At 39.4% G+C, this 15,832-nt stretch overlaps 2 protein-coding genes across 3 annotated transcripts in view; one reads left to right on the forward strand and one right to left on the reverse strand.

The window, feature by feature from the left end:
- LOC139934078 (uncharacterized) lies at positions 1–7,806 on the reverse strand. The gene is made up of 3 exons (XM_071928370.1): positions 5,694–7,806; positions 4,534–5,537; positions 1–126 (listed from the first exon to the last, which is right to left on the reverse strand). The coding sequence occupies exons 1-2, from the start codon at positions 7,804–7,806 to the stop codon at positions 4,573–4,575; spliced, it is 3,078 nt and encodes a 1,025-aa protein (XP_071784471.1). The 3' UTR covers positions 1–126; positions 4,534–4,572.
- Positions 1–15,832, forward strand: part of LOC139954443 (pseudouridylate synthase 7 homolog) — a 104,710-nt gene that overhangs the window by 44,015 nt on the left and 44,863 nt on the right. The window lies entirely within an intron of this gene.

A 15,832-nucleotide genomic window follows, 5' to 3' on the forward strand; every position in this document is an offset into this window, starting at 1 on the left:
AACTCTTTGTTCAAAACCATGACTTAAAAAAAGTTCACCTTCAGGACGTCACCAAAGTAGACAAGGCGTCACATTTAAGAAACAAATGTGGAACTACTCACAGCGTAGGACTTTCATCAGGTTTTGCTGATGACAGAAAATTTGACAGTAAATGTAGAAATTAGGATTTTGGATTTGTTGTAGTAATTTACAATTAGCAGTTTTATTGAGTGATTTACAAAATATTGTAGCTGAAAAGTTTTAAAAAGCTGACAAGCTGAATTGTTATCAAAATGAACATGTGGCACTTGCAGTTTTCTTAAAAAACAAATACATGTAGCATGAAGAGTTTTTTTCTTCTTCACACAAACAATTATAAAATCAATCTGAAAAATGAATACTGTATAAGCTATATGTATAGAATCTGTGAATTTGTTAGTTATGCAGATTTGCAATAACTGTAGTGGTTAATAAAACAAACAAAAATGGTGAAACAAAAATGGGAGTGATGTAGAAAAAAGAATAGATAGTTTATTGAACATATTGAACAAAGCAACTATCATACTTGGTAGTTCTTTACTTGAAGCAAACTGAGTTGAACTGAGTTGTATTCAACATGCAAGTTGGGTTTGGGACTTTCAAATTCATTCCAATGTTTCATCGAATAAGTATTAAAAAAAACAAAGTTCCACAATGTGTGTAAGGGATTTTGTGCATATAGGCAGCTATAGTTCAATTCAGCACTCCGCACTCTTGCTTCAAATAGAAGCTCGGTAACTCAAGTCTCAAACAATGTCTTAAATTTCATTAAAACACTCGCACACGTAAAGTCCATGCTTTATGTTTACTTTTGTGACCTGAAAGTACTACTTCTGTGGATTGGCACACCGGTGCAATGATCGCATGAGGGGTGGAATATGTTTGCCTAACCGGGCATTTTGAGCAAAAGTGACGCCATTAGTACTTATGTTATTCAACAATCATTTCCGTCTTTACACAGAATTGGAAGAGACAAGTACTTGTACAATGTACAGGAGTACAGAAGAAAAACAATACTAATGGGGCTTAGGGAACGTGGTTTATACATGTAGGGACTGTAAAGGCAGGTTGGAAGAGAAAAACAAAGGTAAAGAGTGTGAGAGCATTGTACATGTAAGTGCATTGCTGGGAAACATCCTATAGTTTTTCATATGGGACTCCAATATTTAATTTTTGAGTGTCAGGGCGGTACACAGTATGACAAAATAAAGGATGGCATGTAATATGTGTCACCAGTCAAGTGACAAGGATCTATGCAGGTGGCATATAAAAACAAACGTCTACATTTTAGTAATGTACTTTGAATCAACCATTTTTAAAAAGTAATAAGGGAATACACCTGATGCACTTTTAAAAGTGTATTTGATTTTGTGCAAGATAAGCTCGTACTAGTCTTGTTCGTTTATATATCCTCCATTCCCTTTGTATCTCCTTCATGTTCAAGTAGGTATTCCCTGCAGATGGCGATAATGGATGCGGACACATTATGGGATTTTTTAACTGTTCGGACGGGTAATAATAGTCTTTGGATATTACCCCCCCCCCACGCCATTCCCTGCCCCCTTTCTTTGTATCTCATTCGTGTTGTATTCCTAGTGGATAGCAGTAATGGACTTGAACACATTAAGGGATTTTTAATTAACCAGATAGATAATGGTCTTAGCATATTACCCCCCCCCCACCCCATTCCCTGTCCCTTTCTTTGCATCTTATTCATGTTGTATTCCCTTCGGATAGCAGTAATGGACTTGGACACATTAAAGGCACTACGGACACTATTGGTAATTACTCAAAGTAATTCGGAACATAAAAACTTACTTGGTAACGAGCAATGGAGATAGTATAAAACATTGTACGAAATGGCTCCCTCTGAAGAATTACAGTTTATTATTAAAGAGGTAGTTTCTCATCAAAGTATTTGAATTGATTTTGAGACCTCAGCTGAGGTCTCGAAATCAAGCACCTGAAAGCACACAACTTGTGTAACAAGGGTGTTTTTTCTTCCATTGTTCTCTCGCAACTTCGACGACCAATTGAGTCCTAATTTTCACAGGTTTGTTATTTTATGCCCATGCTGAGATACACCAATTGACAAGACTGGTCTTTGATAATTACCAAAGGTTAATAAAAAAAGTGCCTTTATATGGGATTTCTAATCAACTGGACAGGTACATTGTAATAGTCATAGCATATTATGCCCCCTCTCCTAATTCACAGCCCCCGCCCCTTTTTTCATACAGGCATTCCTTTAATGTTTTTACCACAGTTTGCCAGTAATGGGCTTTAGATTACTTAATCAGACGGACAATAGCCCCTGTGATTAGACATATCCCTGAAAGTTTTTTGTTAACCACTTTAGGAAGCTATAGCCTTAGAAACAAAGATCGTCTTTAAAGGGAAGGTACACTATTGGTAATTGTCAAAGACCAGTGTTCTCACTGGGTGTATCTCCACATAAGCATAAAATAACAAACCTGTGAAAATTTGAGCTCAATTGGTCATCGGAGTTTGGGGAAAATGATAGAAGAAAAAAAAACATCCTTGATTCCTTGTTGGGCGAGTTTGTGTGCTTTCAGATAGGAATTAAAGACTTCTAGCTAGAAGTCTTTTAATATTTTAGTGAGAAACAACCTCTTTTTCAAAAACTACGTTACTTCAGAGGGAATCGTTTCCCACAATGTTTTATACTATCAGCAGCTCTCCAATGCTAGTTACCAAGTCAGTTTTGAAGTTAATATTTGTTTTGAGTAATTACCAAACGTGTACCTTCCCTTTAAGTACTGTCTATTCTTTCTGTGACATTACTCAGTGTCTAGCTATGGTAACTGTTCCCGTCAAGAGGAAGCTTATAAAGTGGTACCTTTCTTTGTAAGGACAGGTAAAGAGTGCAGTGCGGTAGGCGTATAGAAATTGGCAAAGGCTTCTACAGTACTACAATGTGGCACAAATCTCCCTCGTGGTCTTACAGGCTGGGCACGTTTGGAAATGTCAAAGACCAGTATTCTCACTTGGTGTGTCCCAACACATGCATACAAAAACAAAGCTGTGAAAATTTGGACTCAATTGGTCATCGAATTTGCAAGAGAAAAATTAAACAAAAAGCACCCTTGTTGCACAAATTTGTGTTCGTTCAGATGCATAATAAAATGCTTCAGGCCTGAAGTATTTTATAGTGGAGTGAGATTTTACCTCTTTCTCAAAAATTATGTTACTTCAGATGGAGCTGTTTCTCACAATGTGGTGTAGTATCAAGAGCTCTCTCCATTGCTCTTTACCAAGTAAGTTTGTATGCCAACAATTATTTTGAGTGATTACCAATAGTGTCCAGTGCCTTTAATCTATGGGCATTGAAGTAACAGATTATATACATGCAGGTTAATGTCAGACATTTTAATGAAACCTTTCAGTGTACTATTCCCTTTGTTAATTGTTTCTACAAGCCAAATATTGTTACCGCAAACCAAATATACAATGTTTCTACAAGTATATGAGAAATTGACTTGGTGTGCAGAGTCTTCTTTTAGGCAGGGTGTACTTTTTGTAATGTTCAAAATACCAGTATTCTCACTTGGTTTATCTCAGCATACGCATAAAAATAACAAACATGTGAAATTTATGCTAAGTTGGTCATCGAAATTGAATGAAAAAATTATGAAAGAAAAAACACCCTTGTTGCATAGAACCGTGTGATTTCAGATGCCTGTGAAAGGCTTTTGGTCTGAAGCCCTTCTCATTCAAATTATTTTGTGACAAATTACCTCTTTCTTTTTAACTAGAATACTTTAAAGGTGTTGTTTCTTGTTTCTAACAATGTTCTATATTTATTATTCACAAGCATACTTTCTGGTTTGTTTTCTCTCGGGGAAAAAATCAGACAAATTGTGTACAAAATAGCCTGAAAAGTCCATTTTAAAGTAGTCAACCGTTTGTAATGTAGGTGAGCCCCATGTTCTCGATAACATATTCCTACTATTTTCCAAGGACCAAATATCATGCCTAAATATACATGTAAACTCATTGTCAGTATACTCTCCAGCATTATTCACGCGGTGTTGCTGTAAACCTCATAAAAAGTGATTTTTTATTGTCAAAAAATTTTGGAGTAAGTATTGTTTGAAGCTTTGCATGGTGTGGAGAAATAAGAAGTAACTACAAATAAAAAGTGAACTGGCGGGTACAACCATGTGTAAATCTAAGAGATTTACACATGGTCACACATGGTTGTACCCGCCAGTTCACTTTTTATTTATAGTTTCTTCTTAATTTTTGGAGTAATCCAAAGTTACACTCATTCTCAAATATGCATCCCTGTGTAGACAACTTTTGTTGTTTCCGTTGTCCCTGTACATAAGATTTTCTCATAGACTTTGTACACAAAATTCTTTGTAGAGCACCCTGGTCTTTAGAATTTCCCTATGGAGTCCTGTTATTTTCCTTTTTTTTGTTTTTTTCCCCCATGGTCTCCATAAGGTTTGGAAATATGGGGACACTCTCCCTTTAACAAATTCCACGTACCTTTTTTATTTTAGAAGCTTTTTGCTTCCACCATCTGGTTCACATTGATGTATCCTGTATCTTAAGAGTCTTTCGTTTATTGGCCGCTTTAGGAAATAGATCCGGCTCCCCCGGTATAAATTCCCGAAATCCATGAGTTCTGTCCAAGTCTCCCCGAAGCATGCCTTGTCTTGAGTCCATTGGATTCATGTACATTTGTCTTTCCGGGTACCCCTGAATATCAATAAGCATGACATCATCTGAGTTGCTGTAAAACGACGAGGTACTGGTCATCGGCCTTCGCACGTTGCGGCGCAGTACCTCGGAGACTGAACCTGTTCGTCCCGCCTGCTGCATCGAGGAAGGTTCTCCAAACTCTTCCTTGTCTTGCTGGCGTTCTTTGAGCTTCTGATAGACGTAACCGATTAAGAAAAGCCCGATAACCACCGCGAGACATCCACCGCCAATAGCTACCAGTTGCATGTTGAAGATTGAGTTTTTACGCTCGGCAGCCTTTTGCGTTTCAGCCCAAATGCAGTTGCTACTACCGAGAAGGCTCTCTCCACCTTCGTTGAATGCTACCACGCAAATCCTGTATGAGACATCCATATCTAGTTCCTCCATGGTGTAGGTCTGTACGGTGGGATGTATTGGCACGCTTTTTATTACCGTCCTCTCGCCAACAATGCTGTAAAGCACACGGTATCCTTGTACATGTTGCATTTCCGCGCCTTTCCACGTTAATGTGATGTAATTCTTGGTGGATCTGATGACTGTGATTTCCCTTGGGGTCTCCGGCTTGCGGTACTGACACAGACTGCCGCCGTAATTCTTGTGACACGTGCACCGCACAACGTACATGAGTGGGTCTTGGCCAAACTCGGTGCTCTCCTGGCTCAACACGGAGCTGTTTTCTTCACTGTGCTCTTTTAATATGTCGCTACATACTCCGTCATTCATGCAAGGGTTGGGATGACAGGGTGAATCGGTTCCATTGTGTCCGGGCCTTATAGTGGTTGCCCCTCCTGGTTGTGTTGGACCTGAAGGGACCTTTGAAGTAACAACAGGGGGAATGGTGGTGTTTGCTGGTACACCAGCATGAGTGGTACCTGGTACACCAGCATGAGTGGTACCTGGTACACCAGCATGAGTGGTACCTGGTACACCAGCATGAGTGGTACCTGGTACACCAGCATGAGTGGTACCTGGTACACCAGCATGAGTGGTACCTGGTCTTGGAGCCTTTGTAGTAGGTGGTGTTAGGGTTGGGGGAGGCCTGTCGTTGACCACCACGTTGTATATAATAAAGTCTGAGCCGATTGTGTTTGAGGATGTACATTTGTAGATACCAGAGTTGTTTTTCTGGATGTCGTATAGAACCAATGTCCCGTAGTGATTAGCCAATGCTCTGGTTGTGTGATTCATGAGTGGAGGGAAGGACGGAGCATCTATCTCTAGTAGGCTCGGTAATGTCCAAGTCAGAGTTGCGACTGCTTTTGGGGTGATGTGGCAGTGGAGGTAGACATTTTCTCCCATTACCTTTGTCACATTTGCTATTTTGGGCTCAGTTGTAATCCTTGGGTGCACGCAAATGAAAGGGTTCTTGTTTGTAGTGATCAAGTCAATCAGTCGCCTGTTTTTGTACACCTCTGGCGCATAGCAGTAGACGTCATTTGCCCTCTCCACACTCTGCCAGTGCTGCTGGAACCATTGGGCAAATTCAAACAACTGGCAGTCACAACTAAGGTAGTTGTTGACCACAGTAAGCCGGTCCACGTTAGTGATCGTAGGTATAAAACCTCCGTCTATGGTGTGTATTTGGTTATTATCCAGAGTGATGGATCGCAGTTTGGTGCCATGGGAGAATATTCCAGCAGGAATGAGGGGGATGCTGTTATTGTCCAGACGAAGCTCTTGTAGGCTTGGTAAGTTGGCAAAGGCACCTGCCTGGATCTCACCAATGCGATTGTTTTGCAGATGTAACCTCGTCAGAGACGGGAATCTAGTACCAGAGAAAGGTGTGTTATCTACAGATTTGATCAGGTTGTCTGACAAATCTAAAGTGGCTAGAATCCGCAGTCGACTGAAGGAGCTAGGCTGGAGAATCTCGATGCAATTATTCGGCAGCTCTAGAACTTGCAGTTGGGAGAGGTCCATGAAGTAAGAAGGAGTAATTAAAGGCAGCCTACTGTCAGACATTCTGATTGATTGCAATTTGGTTAGGCCAGTGAAGAGATTCTGTGGTACCCTTGTCACATGGCTTAAAGTAATGGTCTGTAGGTTGTAGAGTCCAGCAAATAGTCCATACGGCAAGGTTCCAATATTTGGGTTCTCTGAGATGTCCAAGGTCTGCAGGCTTACTAGACCCTGAAATAGTGTCATCGGGAGACTACGAATTTCATTTTCTTTAAGGTCAAGGTTCTGTAGTAAGCTCAATCCATGGAATGTAGCTCTATCTAAGGAAGTCACCCTATTGCCGTGAAGATCAAGAGTTTGTATGTTGTAAAGGATGTTAAAGACCCCAGAGGTTACTCCTTGAAGAAGGTTGTCGTTGAGTTTCAGGACTTCCAGAGAAGTCAGACCGTTGAAGATTTGAGGTGGTAGGTAAGTTATCCTGTTCCCGTCCAGGTTGAGATTCACGAGCTGTGGGGTCTGAAAGAAAGCTCCCAGCTGTACAGTTCCAATGTTGTTGTTTTCCAGTAGCAGAAACTGTAATCTATCCAGCCCTTGCAAGGAATCCGAGAAGACTCCTAAAATTTTATTTTTGGAGAGGTCAAGCACGGCCAGTGTCGTCAAGCCGTAAACAGCTTGCGGAATATAAAGCAGATTGTTTGTGGAGAGCAGCAGATGCTTCAATTTAGACATTGTTTTAAAAGATAAGCGAGAAATATAAGAAATCTGGTTCCAACCAGCGTTTATAAATTGAAGTCGCCTGTTCGCTGCAATGTCGTCACGGTAGATCGCGCTCAAGAAGTTGTGGGAGACATCCAGATATTTCAAATCGTACAGGTAGTCGATGTTGTCGGTGATATTCAGAATGTTATTGTTGTTCAAGAGTAGAACTTGCGTGTCAGGCGGGAACGATGAAGGTACGTCATTCAGATTCCGATACTGACAATCGACCTGTTTGAACATACCAGGCCCTAAAGCATACGTCAGCTCAGGGGAGGATAACTCGCTGCAGATACATGGACAGTACCTCCTGTACGGCCATCCTTGTGCAAGAGCCTTTGACACTAAGCTTATCAAAAGCACCAGTCCAAAGCAAAGCGTAGTACGTGCCTGCCTCGCCATGTTGACTTCACGATGAAAAGTGAACAGTGCAGTCGCTGCGCTGTTACTTAGTATGTAATGGCAGCTTCCTGTGTCAAGCGAGTATGGGGTCCATTGGTGGTAGAGATATCCATATCCAGTTAGGTTGATGAGTCATAACTTTAGGTCCAGTAGGGTCCCATGTTGTGATTCGATGATAAATACAGAGGACAGTTTCAGCTGTAGGAGTAAACAAAAAGTCATTCTGTCAGAAATTATGCCTGGACTCATGGAGCTCTGTGGGTATTCTAGAGGGATAATTTTGCTTACAAAGTGATGTAGCGGTTGCTATATACAAAGGTAGAAGGTAACATGTACTTAATTAATTGTCATATTTTAAGTACCTGAAACCACTGTGTTCTACATACAATGAAGGATAAGGGTAAGGATCATTTAATTAGCAGCCATAATCGGGTTGGATTCGTTATAAACTAAATCAAAAATTACAAAAAAACAGCACATAAACCTTAAAACCAATAATTATTTTATTTTACAAAAACTGTACCTAAGGTTGGGAAAAGGAAATGTTAATATACATAAACATAATACTGCATCTGGCTCAAAGTTTGTACATGTAGGTAAGGAACAGAAGGTGTTGAAATAGTTTTTAGTAACACAACTCTTTGAACCAACCATCAAACTCCAACAGCAGTTTTTTTATTATTCTGTGGGACTGAGGACTGCACTACTAAACTGATTATGTGTTATAGGCATAGATGTATAACCATAGTCAGAGTCCAGCAGTTTGGGTGTTGAGTTACCATATTATTTTGTGATGTAAGATCCTAGTCACATACCCCACAGGGAGTAAGCGTTACATTTTAAAGACACCAGGGCCCAATTTCATGGCTCTGCTTTCCGCCAAATTATGTGCTTACGATCACGATTCCCCGCCTACGTGCAAGCGCCAAATTTCTGTGCTAGCCTTGTAAGCAGAGAATGCCTAGTAGCCGAAATTTTTTCGCTAACCCGTGAAATACGCTTGCCGCAAGTACAGAATTACCTGCTTCCGTAAGCGCCGATTCTGTGCTTAAGGTAAGCAGAGCCATGATATTGGGCCCAGATGTTGTTTCAGTTAATTTCTTTTTTAACAATAACTATTTTTGATGTGAAAAACTTAGGGGACGAGATTGGCTGAGTGGGTTCTTTCCCTTACTTCAGTTTGAATCCCGCCTAGTTTGAATCAATTGTATTTTTGGGCTTGTCACACTGCAACAAATCGTTGTGTTTGACACAGGTCCGCCCTCTTGAAAGTTTAACTTTCAGTTGACCTTTTCTCACTACTATATTCCAATGTGGAGTGAACCCATCAAGTGCACTCATTCTATGTCAAAACCAACGCGGCTGGGGAGGGGGTTGTGACTTTTTGACTCTTTAAAGAGAATTACTCAAGTGGCAAAAAAGCTGATTTTGTGACAGGTAGTGTGCAAGCAATACGGAATTAAACGGAGAACCATGTTGAAACTTTTATGAAGTCAACACAGATCAGGAATGGTGTAGCTTTGTATAAACGTTGTAGTTGTTTTATTCTTATGTGCCAATGGAAACTAATTTTCTGTATATTTTTGATGCGGAAAAAACGAATCAGAGGTTGATAGTGTGAAAAGGCCTGTACATTTCTTTTCAGCACCTTGTGCCAAATTTTGTACTGGACATCCCCGGCGAGTAAATGTCAACAAAAAAAGGTGAACCACGAAAGCACCTGATTTCAAGATGCACCGGTAATTCCAGCAGGAAGGATAGTCAAAAATGCCAAGTACACATTCTTGGGCCATGTACATCACTAGTTGGCAGCTGTTTGAGTCAGGAAAGACGTGTTCACAACTGACTCAAGGTTGCATCCTTACCTACATACATGACATACATAAAGAAGTCAATGGTGCAAGGGAGAGGAAGTAAGATGGATGACAGTGTGGGCCGGAGGGCATCAACAAGGGGGGCATGGCACAGTGGGAGTTTATGATTCCCTTTACACACTTATGGTACTGAAAGAACTGGGGCCAATTTCATAGCGCTGCTTAACGGTAAGCAAGTTTTGTGCTGACCGTAGCAGGAAAAAATTGCTTAGGTGTAAACGTATTCATAGCATAGCCAGAAAACTTGGCGGACAGCCTGCATGTTCACCATCCTGTTGGGTAAAAGTTTGACTGACCTTTTCACAACAATTTAATCCGACATTGACCTGTGTAGAGCACTTGATCCATGTCAAAACCTAGCCTGCTTAGGTTGAGTGTTTTTGACGTGTGTGGTTAATTACACATGAAGCAAAACCAGATAACCCTCATTGAGCGTTATGAAAGCAGAATGGATTTGATCTATTTGGAAGTTTATGAAATCAAACCAGATTAGAAGCGTGTTGGAACCATGTAGCTGTTTGACAAGGATCAGAGTTTGACAGTTTGAAAAGGTCTTTGCTCTGTGGAGGATCCACAAGCAGGGTTTAAGAATGGGCATTTATGCAGGAAACATGGCTACTCAGAAAGCATGTTGGGGCCTTCTTAAATCTTCAGGTTTGTGATACTTAAGATGTGATGTAAGAATGAACATTAATGTAGTAAGAATGGCTAGTCAGAGAGCATGTTGGCCTTCTTTAGTTTTAATGTTTGTGTCTTTTGTTTGTAGTAAGGATGACTAGTACGGGAGCATGTTGGGCTTTCTTAAATCGTAACGTTTGTGATTCTTCAGATTGGATGTCAAATTTACAGCTGTAGGTATTGTGGTTTTGTGTTATTTCACCATGCCAAGTTTCAAAACCTACTTGTGTTATTCATGAGACAGAACTTGGTACATTTATTTTGACAGGGAAGGTGCTTGCCCTGTTTGTACTGGATTGGCAGTATAACTTACACCACAGTGTTTTGTTGTGTTTTGTCTTTTGGTAAAAGTACAATTATTGCATATGTTGAGGCCGATACTAGCAAAATGTACACAAAGTATCATTCATGTTATTGGCTATTCTTCGTTTCAACTACATCTGGGCTCTTACCGTCAAACTACTGCGTGTGCTAAAATGCACGTTAGGCGGAAGTTTGAAGCCGGTCGACAGACTGTCTACATTTTATTTTTGGCAATTTCCCAATTAGGGTAGCGAAAGGTTACTAGGGGTTTGTGTTTCCTGTTTGAGAAAATAATGAAATTACATCTATTCTTGTTGGTAAGGGCAGGAGCTTGTAGCTAACTCCTCTAGAATTCAAGACAACGGACACTATTGGTAGTTACTCAAAATAATTATAAGCATAAAACCTTACTTGGTAACAAGTATTGGGGAGAGGTTGATAGTATAAAACATTGTGAAAAATTGCTCCCTCTGAAGTACTGTACTTTTCGAGAAAGAAGTAATTTTCCACGAATTTGATTTTGAGACCTCAGAATTAGATTATGAGGTCTCGAAATCAAGCATCTGAAAGCACACAATTTTGTGTGACAAGGGTATTTTTTCTTTCATTATTATCTCGCAACTTCAACAACCTATTGAGCTCAAATTTTCACAGGTGTGTTATGTTATGCATATGTTGAGATACACTAAGTGAGAAGACTGGTCTTTGACAATTACCAATAGTGTCCAGTGCCTTTAAAGGCATTAGACATTATTGGTAATTATCAAGTTAGCATAAAAACGTATTTGGTATTGAGGAATGGAGAGCTGTTGTTAGTACAAAACAATGTGAGAAACGGCTCCCTCTGATGTAGAATAGTTTTTGAGAAAGATGTTATTTCTCACTCAGACTTCAGGCATGCATGAAGCTGAAGCCTTTTATTATGCATCTGAAAGCACACAAATTTGTGCAACAAGGGTATTTTTTCTTTTATTATTCTCTTGCTACTTTGATGACTAATTGAGTCAAAGTTTTCACAGGTTTGTTATTTTATGCATGTTGGAATACACCAAGTGAGAAGACTGGTCTTTGACAATTACCAATAGTGTTCAAGATATTTTTTACTTATCAAGGGTTGCTTTCCTTGGTAACATGTGTTTTCATACAAGTCACAACCAGGCATGTCCATCGAAGTCATAGCCAAGTCATGTTCAGTTATTTTATATTTAAGTCAGGTTTTTTCCCCCAAAAGCTTGAAGTTGTTTCTGCAAGTTAGGTCTGATAAGTTTGTTTCACATAAGAAGTCACAATCAAGTCAAATTCAAGTCAAGTCAAAGTCAAGCCCAAGTCAAAGTCAAAGTCAAAGTCAAATCAAAGTCGAGTCAAAATCGAGTCAAAGTCAAGTCAAAGTCAAGTTACTGTAAGTGTAGTCACTTTGTTCCCCGTAAGAATTTAAAGTCAAGTGAGGTCAAGTCAAGTCCAGTCAATTCAAAGTCAATTTATGAAGTCAAAGTCAAGTCAATTCAAAGTCAAGTCAAATCACACATTATATTGATTAATATTTAAGTCGGTGTTTTGTCCACAAAGCTTGAAGCGCAAGTTGAGTCAAGTCACTTTGTTCCTCGTAAGAAGTCAGCTTTAATTCCAAGTTGTATTTGTTCCAGTCAAGTCCACTCACGGGGCTCATGTCTCCCTGTGATACCCGGTAACAACTTGTTTTTCCTTTTTTAAACATGGAAGTCAACACTGTCATCTTCCTGTTTCAAGCTCCAGCATCCTTCAATGTCATTTTGTCACTTCCAAAGTGGGAGATAATTATGCACGCCACTGAAAATAGATTAAGTTAGCTTATCTCTTTCACGCTTGGAAGTCTTTGCAATCAGAAAAGCAAAATTCTCCTTTTTGATTCAATCAACCACCATTATAGAAATGGGATATTGGTGGTTGGGTTTCTTCTTCTTTGGTCATGTTGGTTGTTTATGGTGGGACTTTTACATTTTGTAAACAATTTTGCTGCATGGGCATTTTTGACAATTTTTTATAATTTTTTTTTTATGTATAAATTTTGGCAATTCCAAGCAAACATGGACATGACACCAAAAAATCAAGTTTTTGTCACAACTTTCTTACCACTTAGAAGTTATAGCTAACATATGAAACCAATTTATTTTTAGTTGTTGACAAGGAATGAACCCAATTTTGCCAAATAAGAACTCAGCTTGGGCTCCATGTAGGCGTGGCTACATTGTCTGGAAAACTGTAATGCGACTGACCGTAATGCGACTGACCATGGTTTTGCCATGTATACCTAAAAGTTCAAGTTGCTGACCATTTATAAGTATCCTGTTGGATACTCATGTATAAGAGTTGTGTGTTACATATAGTACCACTTTCGCAAGCTTTTTGATAGAGGACATTTTTGAATTGTTTTTTTTTACCATGCCCTTTTTGTGTAATGCGACTGACCGCTTTTTACAATGTTATAACATCCAGAGCACAAAGCCCACAACATTTCTAATATTATCAATTCAAGATAATAATTCGAAAAATGACACTGAAAAGTGTAATGCGACTGACCGTGGAATTGCCCATTTATATCTTTTTAATTGAGAAAATATAGTTTACCTGTTGCTAACTGCTCACCAACCAAATTGAACCATTGTATTTATAATAAAAAACAGTAAGTGGCCTGGCGTTTTCACCCTAGCAGAGTCTTTCTCGAAGGCTAAAATTGTTGTGGTCATTTTAAATGACATTTTGTCTACACGTAATTTTCAAAATGTCATTACATTTTTTGGGGGTTGTACTTTGTTGTGCCTTTGTTGTTTGGATCGTCTTAAGATAGTGATCATTTATATTAGCTTCTTGGCTATCCTTAGGCTTGTTCTCTGTAGTCCTATGTATAGTTTGTAGTTCTCTCATTGTTTGTGTGCTGCCTTGGAGTAAATCAAACTTCCAAAATATCATAACTTGTCAGAGCTTCCATACAAATTCAAAACTTACAAAAAACTAACAGCTGGACAAGTTTTAAAATGTACCCCTCCCCTCTAAGCAAAAGTTGACAAAACATAAACTGTAAGAGTTTTCTTCCATTGAGCTGTGTTCAAATCGTGCCCGCAGGAAGTCAAGCCTCTGTGAAACTCTGTGCAAACAGGGCCCAATTTCATAGCGCTGCTCTAAGGTAAGCAAATTTTCGTGCTTACTGTAGCAAAATAAAATTGCTAAGGTAAGGTGCAAGCATATTTCACAGGTTAGCAGAAAAATTGGGCAGCCATATTGCGAGTTTACCATGGGTTTGCATTGTGACGCCATTTATTTTAGTGCGGTCAGCACCTTAGCATGCATTTCCCTGTGCTTACGGTTAGCATCGCTATGAAATGGAAATCGCACAGTAAGCACAAATTATGTCGCTAAGCAGCGCTATGAAATTGGGCCCAGGTACATGGTCCATACACATGTATATTTATCAGGCATGTTATTGGATGAAGAACTTTCCCTTGATTGTGATCAATATGTAACCCAAATTGGTGAATATGTAGGCAATCAGTCACAGTAATTAACTCCACCACTACAGGTAAGTGCTTAGTAATCAGACACAGATTAAAGTTAATTGGTTCCCTTTGAACTAAATCTTTACCCGATGATTCAATGCAAACGTGGGGGCTACCAGACCTTGTACTTAATAACCAGTGGTGTAGCTAGACCAATTTTAGCGGTCGGCTGTAAATCCAATTTAGTCCACCAAGGGCAAGCGGTTCAATAAAGTTAATCATGCTTAGATATTGGGGCCATCATTGCTGAAGTGCAATCTGGGGGAAATCTGTGCTGGGCATCACAGTGCCCAGAGTGCTGTGCGAAATTTGTAAGTTCTGGGTGGGCCCGCTCTACACTGCCCATCGTGGCTACAATACTGTCAATAACTGCTTTCATCTTACCACAGACCTTTGAAGAAAAAAATATTAACAATAGGAAGTCATGGATTATGTCATGATTAAGTGTACATTTGGGGATTCAAAAAATGAATGGTTGACCTTACTCATGTTACTGGTAATTGTGTAACGGGTGCACAGATAACCTTGGTCTTGAAGCAGAGCTTAATTGCTAAATTTACACATTTTATCTTAAAGGCTTTGTGTACTTAATGTGATATACCACTGGACCAACCCTTTAAGTGGTTAAGTATAATATAAACTTCCTTAAAAGCTGGGTGTTTCTGAGGTACCTGTTAGTTTTCCAGCTGGTCTAACTCAATGTCTGTGTTTTGAGGCTTTGGTTAACTCTGGGGTGGGGAAGCGTGTAATGATGGCGGGTTAATTTTGGCAGTTTTCAGACTACGGACACACAACTTACTTGTACAGTCATGACAATGGCATTCCCTGAAAGGAAGGGTGGAGGAGATTGCAACTTATTTGAATACAATATGTCAGAGATAAATTCCTATTCTTTTGCAAAATACTTCCTATTCTTCCTAGTCTTGCTCCTTTCTCCGATAACTTCTTAGTCCATTCATTCCCTAGATTGACCAGCTAGTAGTTTTCATTTGCTATGTTTTCTACTTATGTTATGGTTTTTTTTCTTGTGAGGCGCTGTGTTCATTGTAGAGCGCCATAGCAATGTTTACTAGTATTTTTATTATAGAAGAGTTTGCGGTTACACCATGTAATGATCTCTAAATGAGTTGAGGTGGCTCTGAAAAGAACCGTTGGTTTTCAGAACCACCTCAACTCATTTAGAGATCATTACATGGTGTTACCGCAAACTCTTCTATATCTTATCTCCACCATGCAAAGTTTCAAATCCTACTTAAGTATTTTTATTATTTTTATTATTGTTATTATTATAATGTTCGTCAAATGCTTTGACAATACTACTTTAGGTACAACTTCAGGTACAAAGACTTCGCCTTTTACCTTCACAATTTGACACAAATTTTGGAACTGTAACCACTCGTCTGTATTTGATTTTGATTTACAAATTCCTACATTTTGACACAAAAGTACCACTCCTGTTTCTAGACATGGTAAACTGAGGTCTTCCCTTTGATAGTGACGACCCCATTAGGATTTTGTACGCTGAGTGAAGCGAGGACGTTAACACTCAGTCAAAACACTCGGATCCCTTTTTGTCCTCAAGTTCAATGATAGAACACTCATCTGTGGATATAAGTTAGCACAACAGAACTTTTTTTCTAC

The sequence above is a fragment of the Asterias amurensis genome, chromosome 2 (assembly GCF_032118995.1).
Source record: "Asterias amurensis chromosome 2, ASM3211899v1".
NCBI classification, from domain to species: Eukaryota; Metazoa; Echinodermata; class Asteroidea; order Forcipulatida; family Asteriidae; genus Asterias; species Asterias amurensis.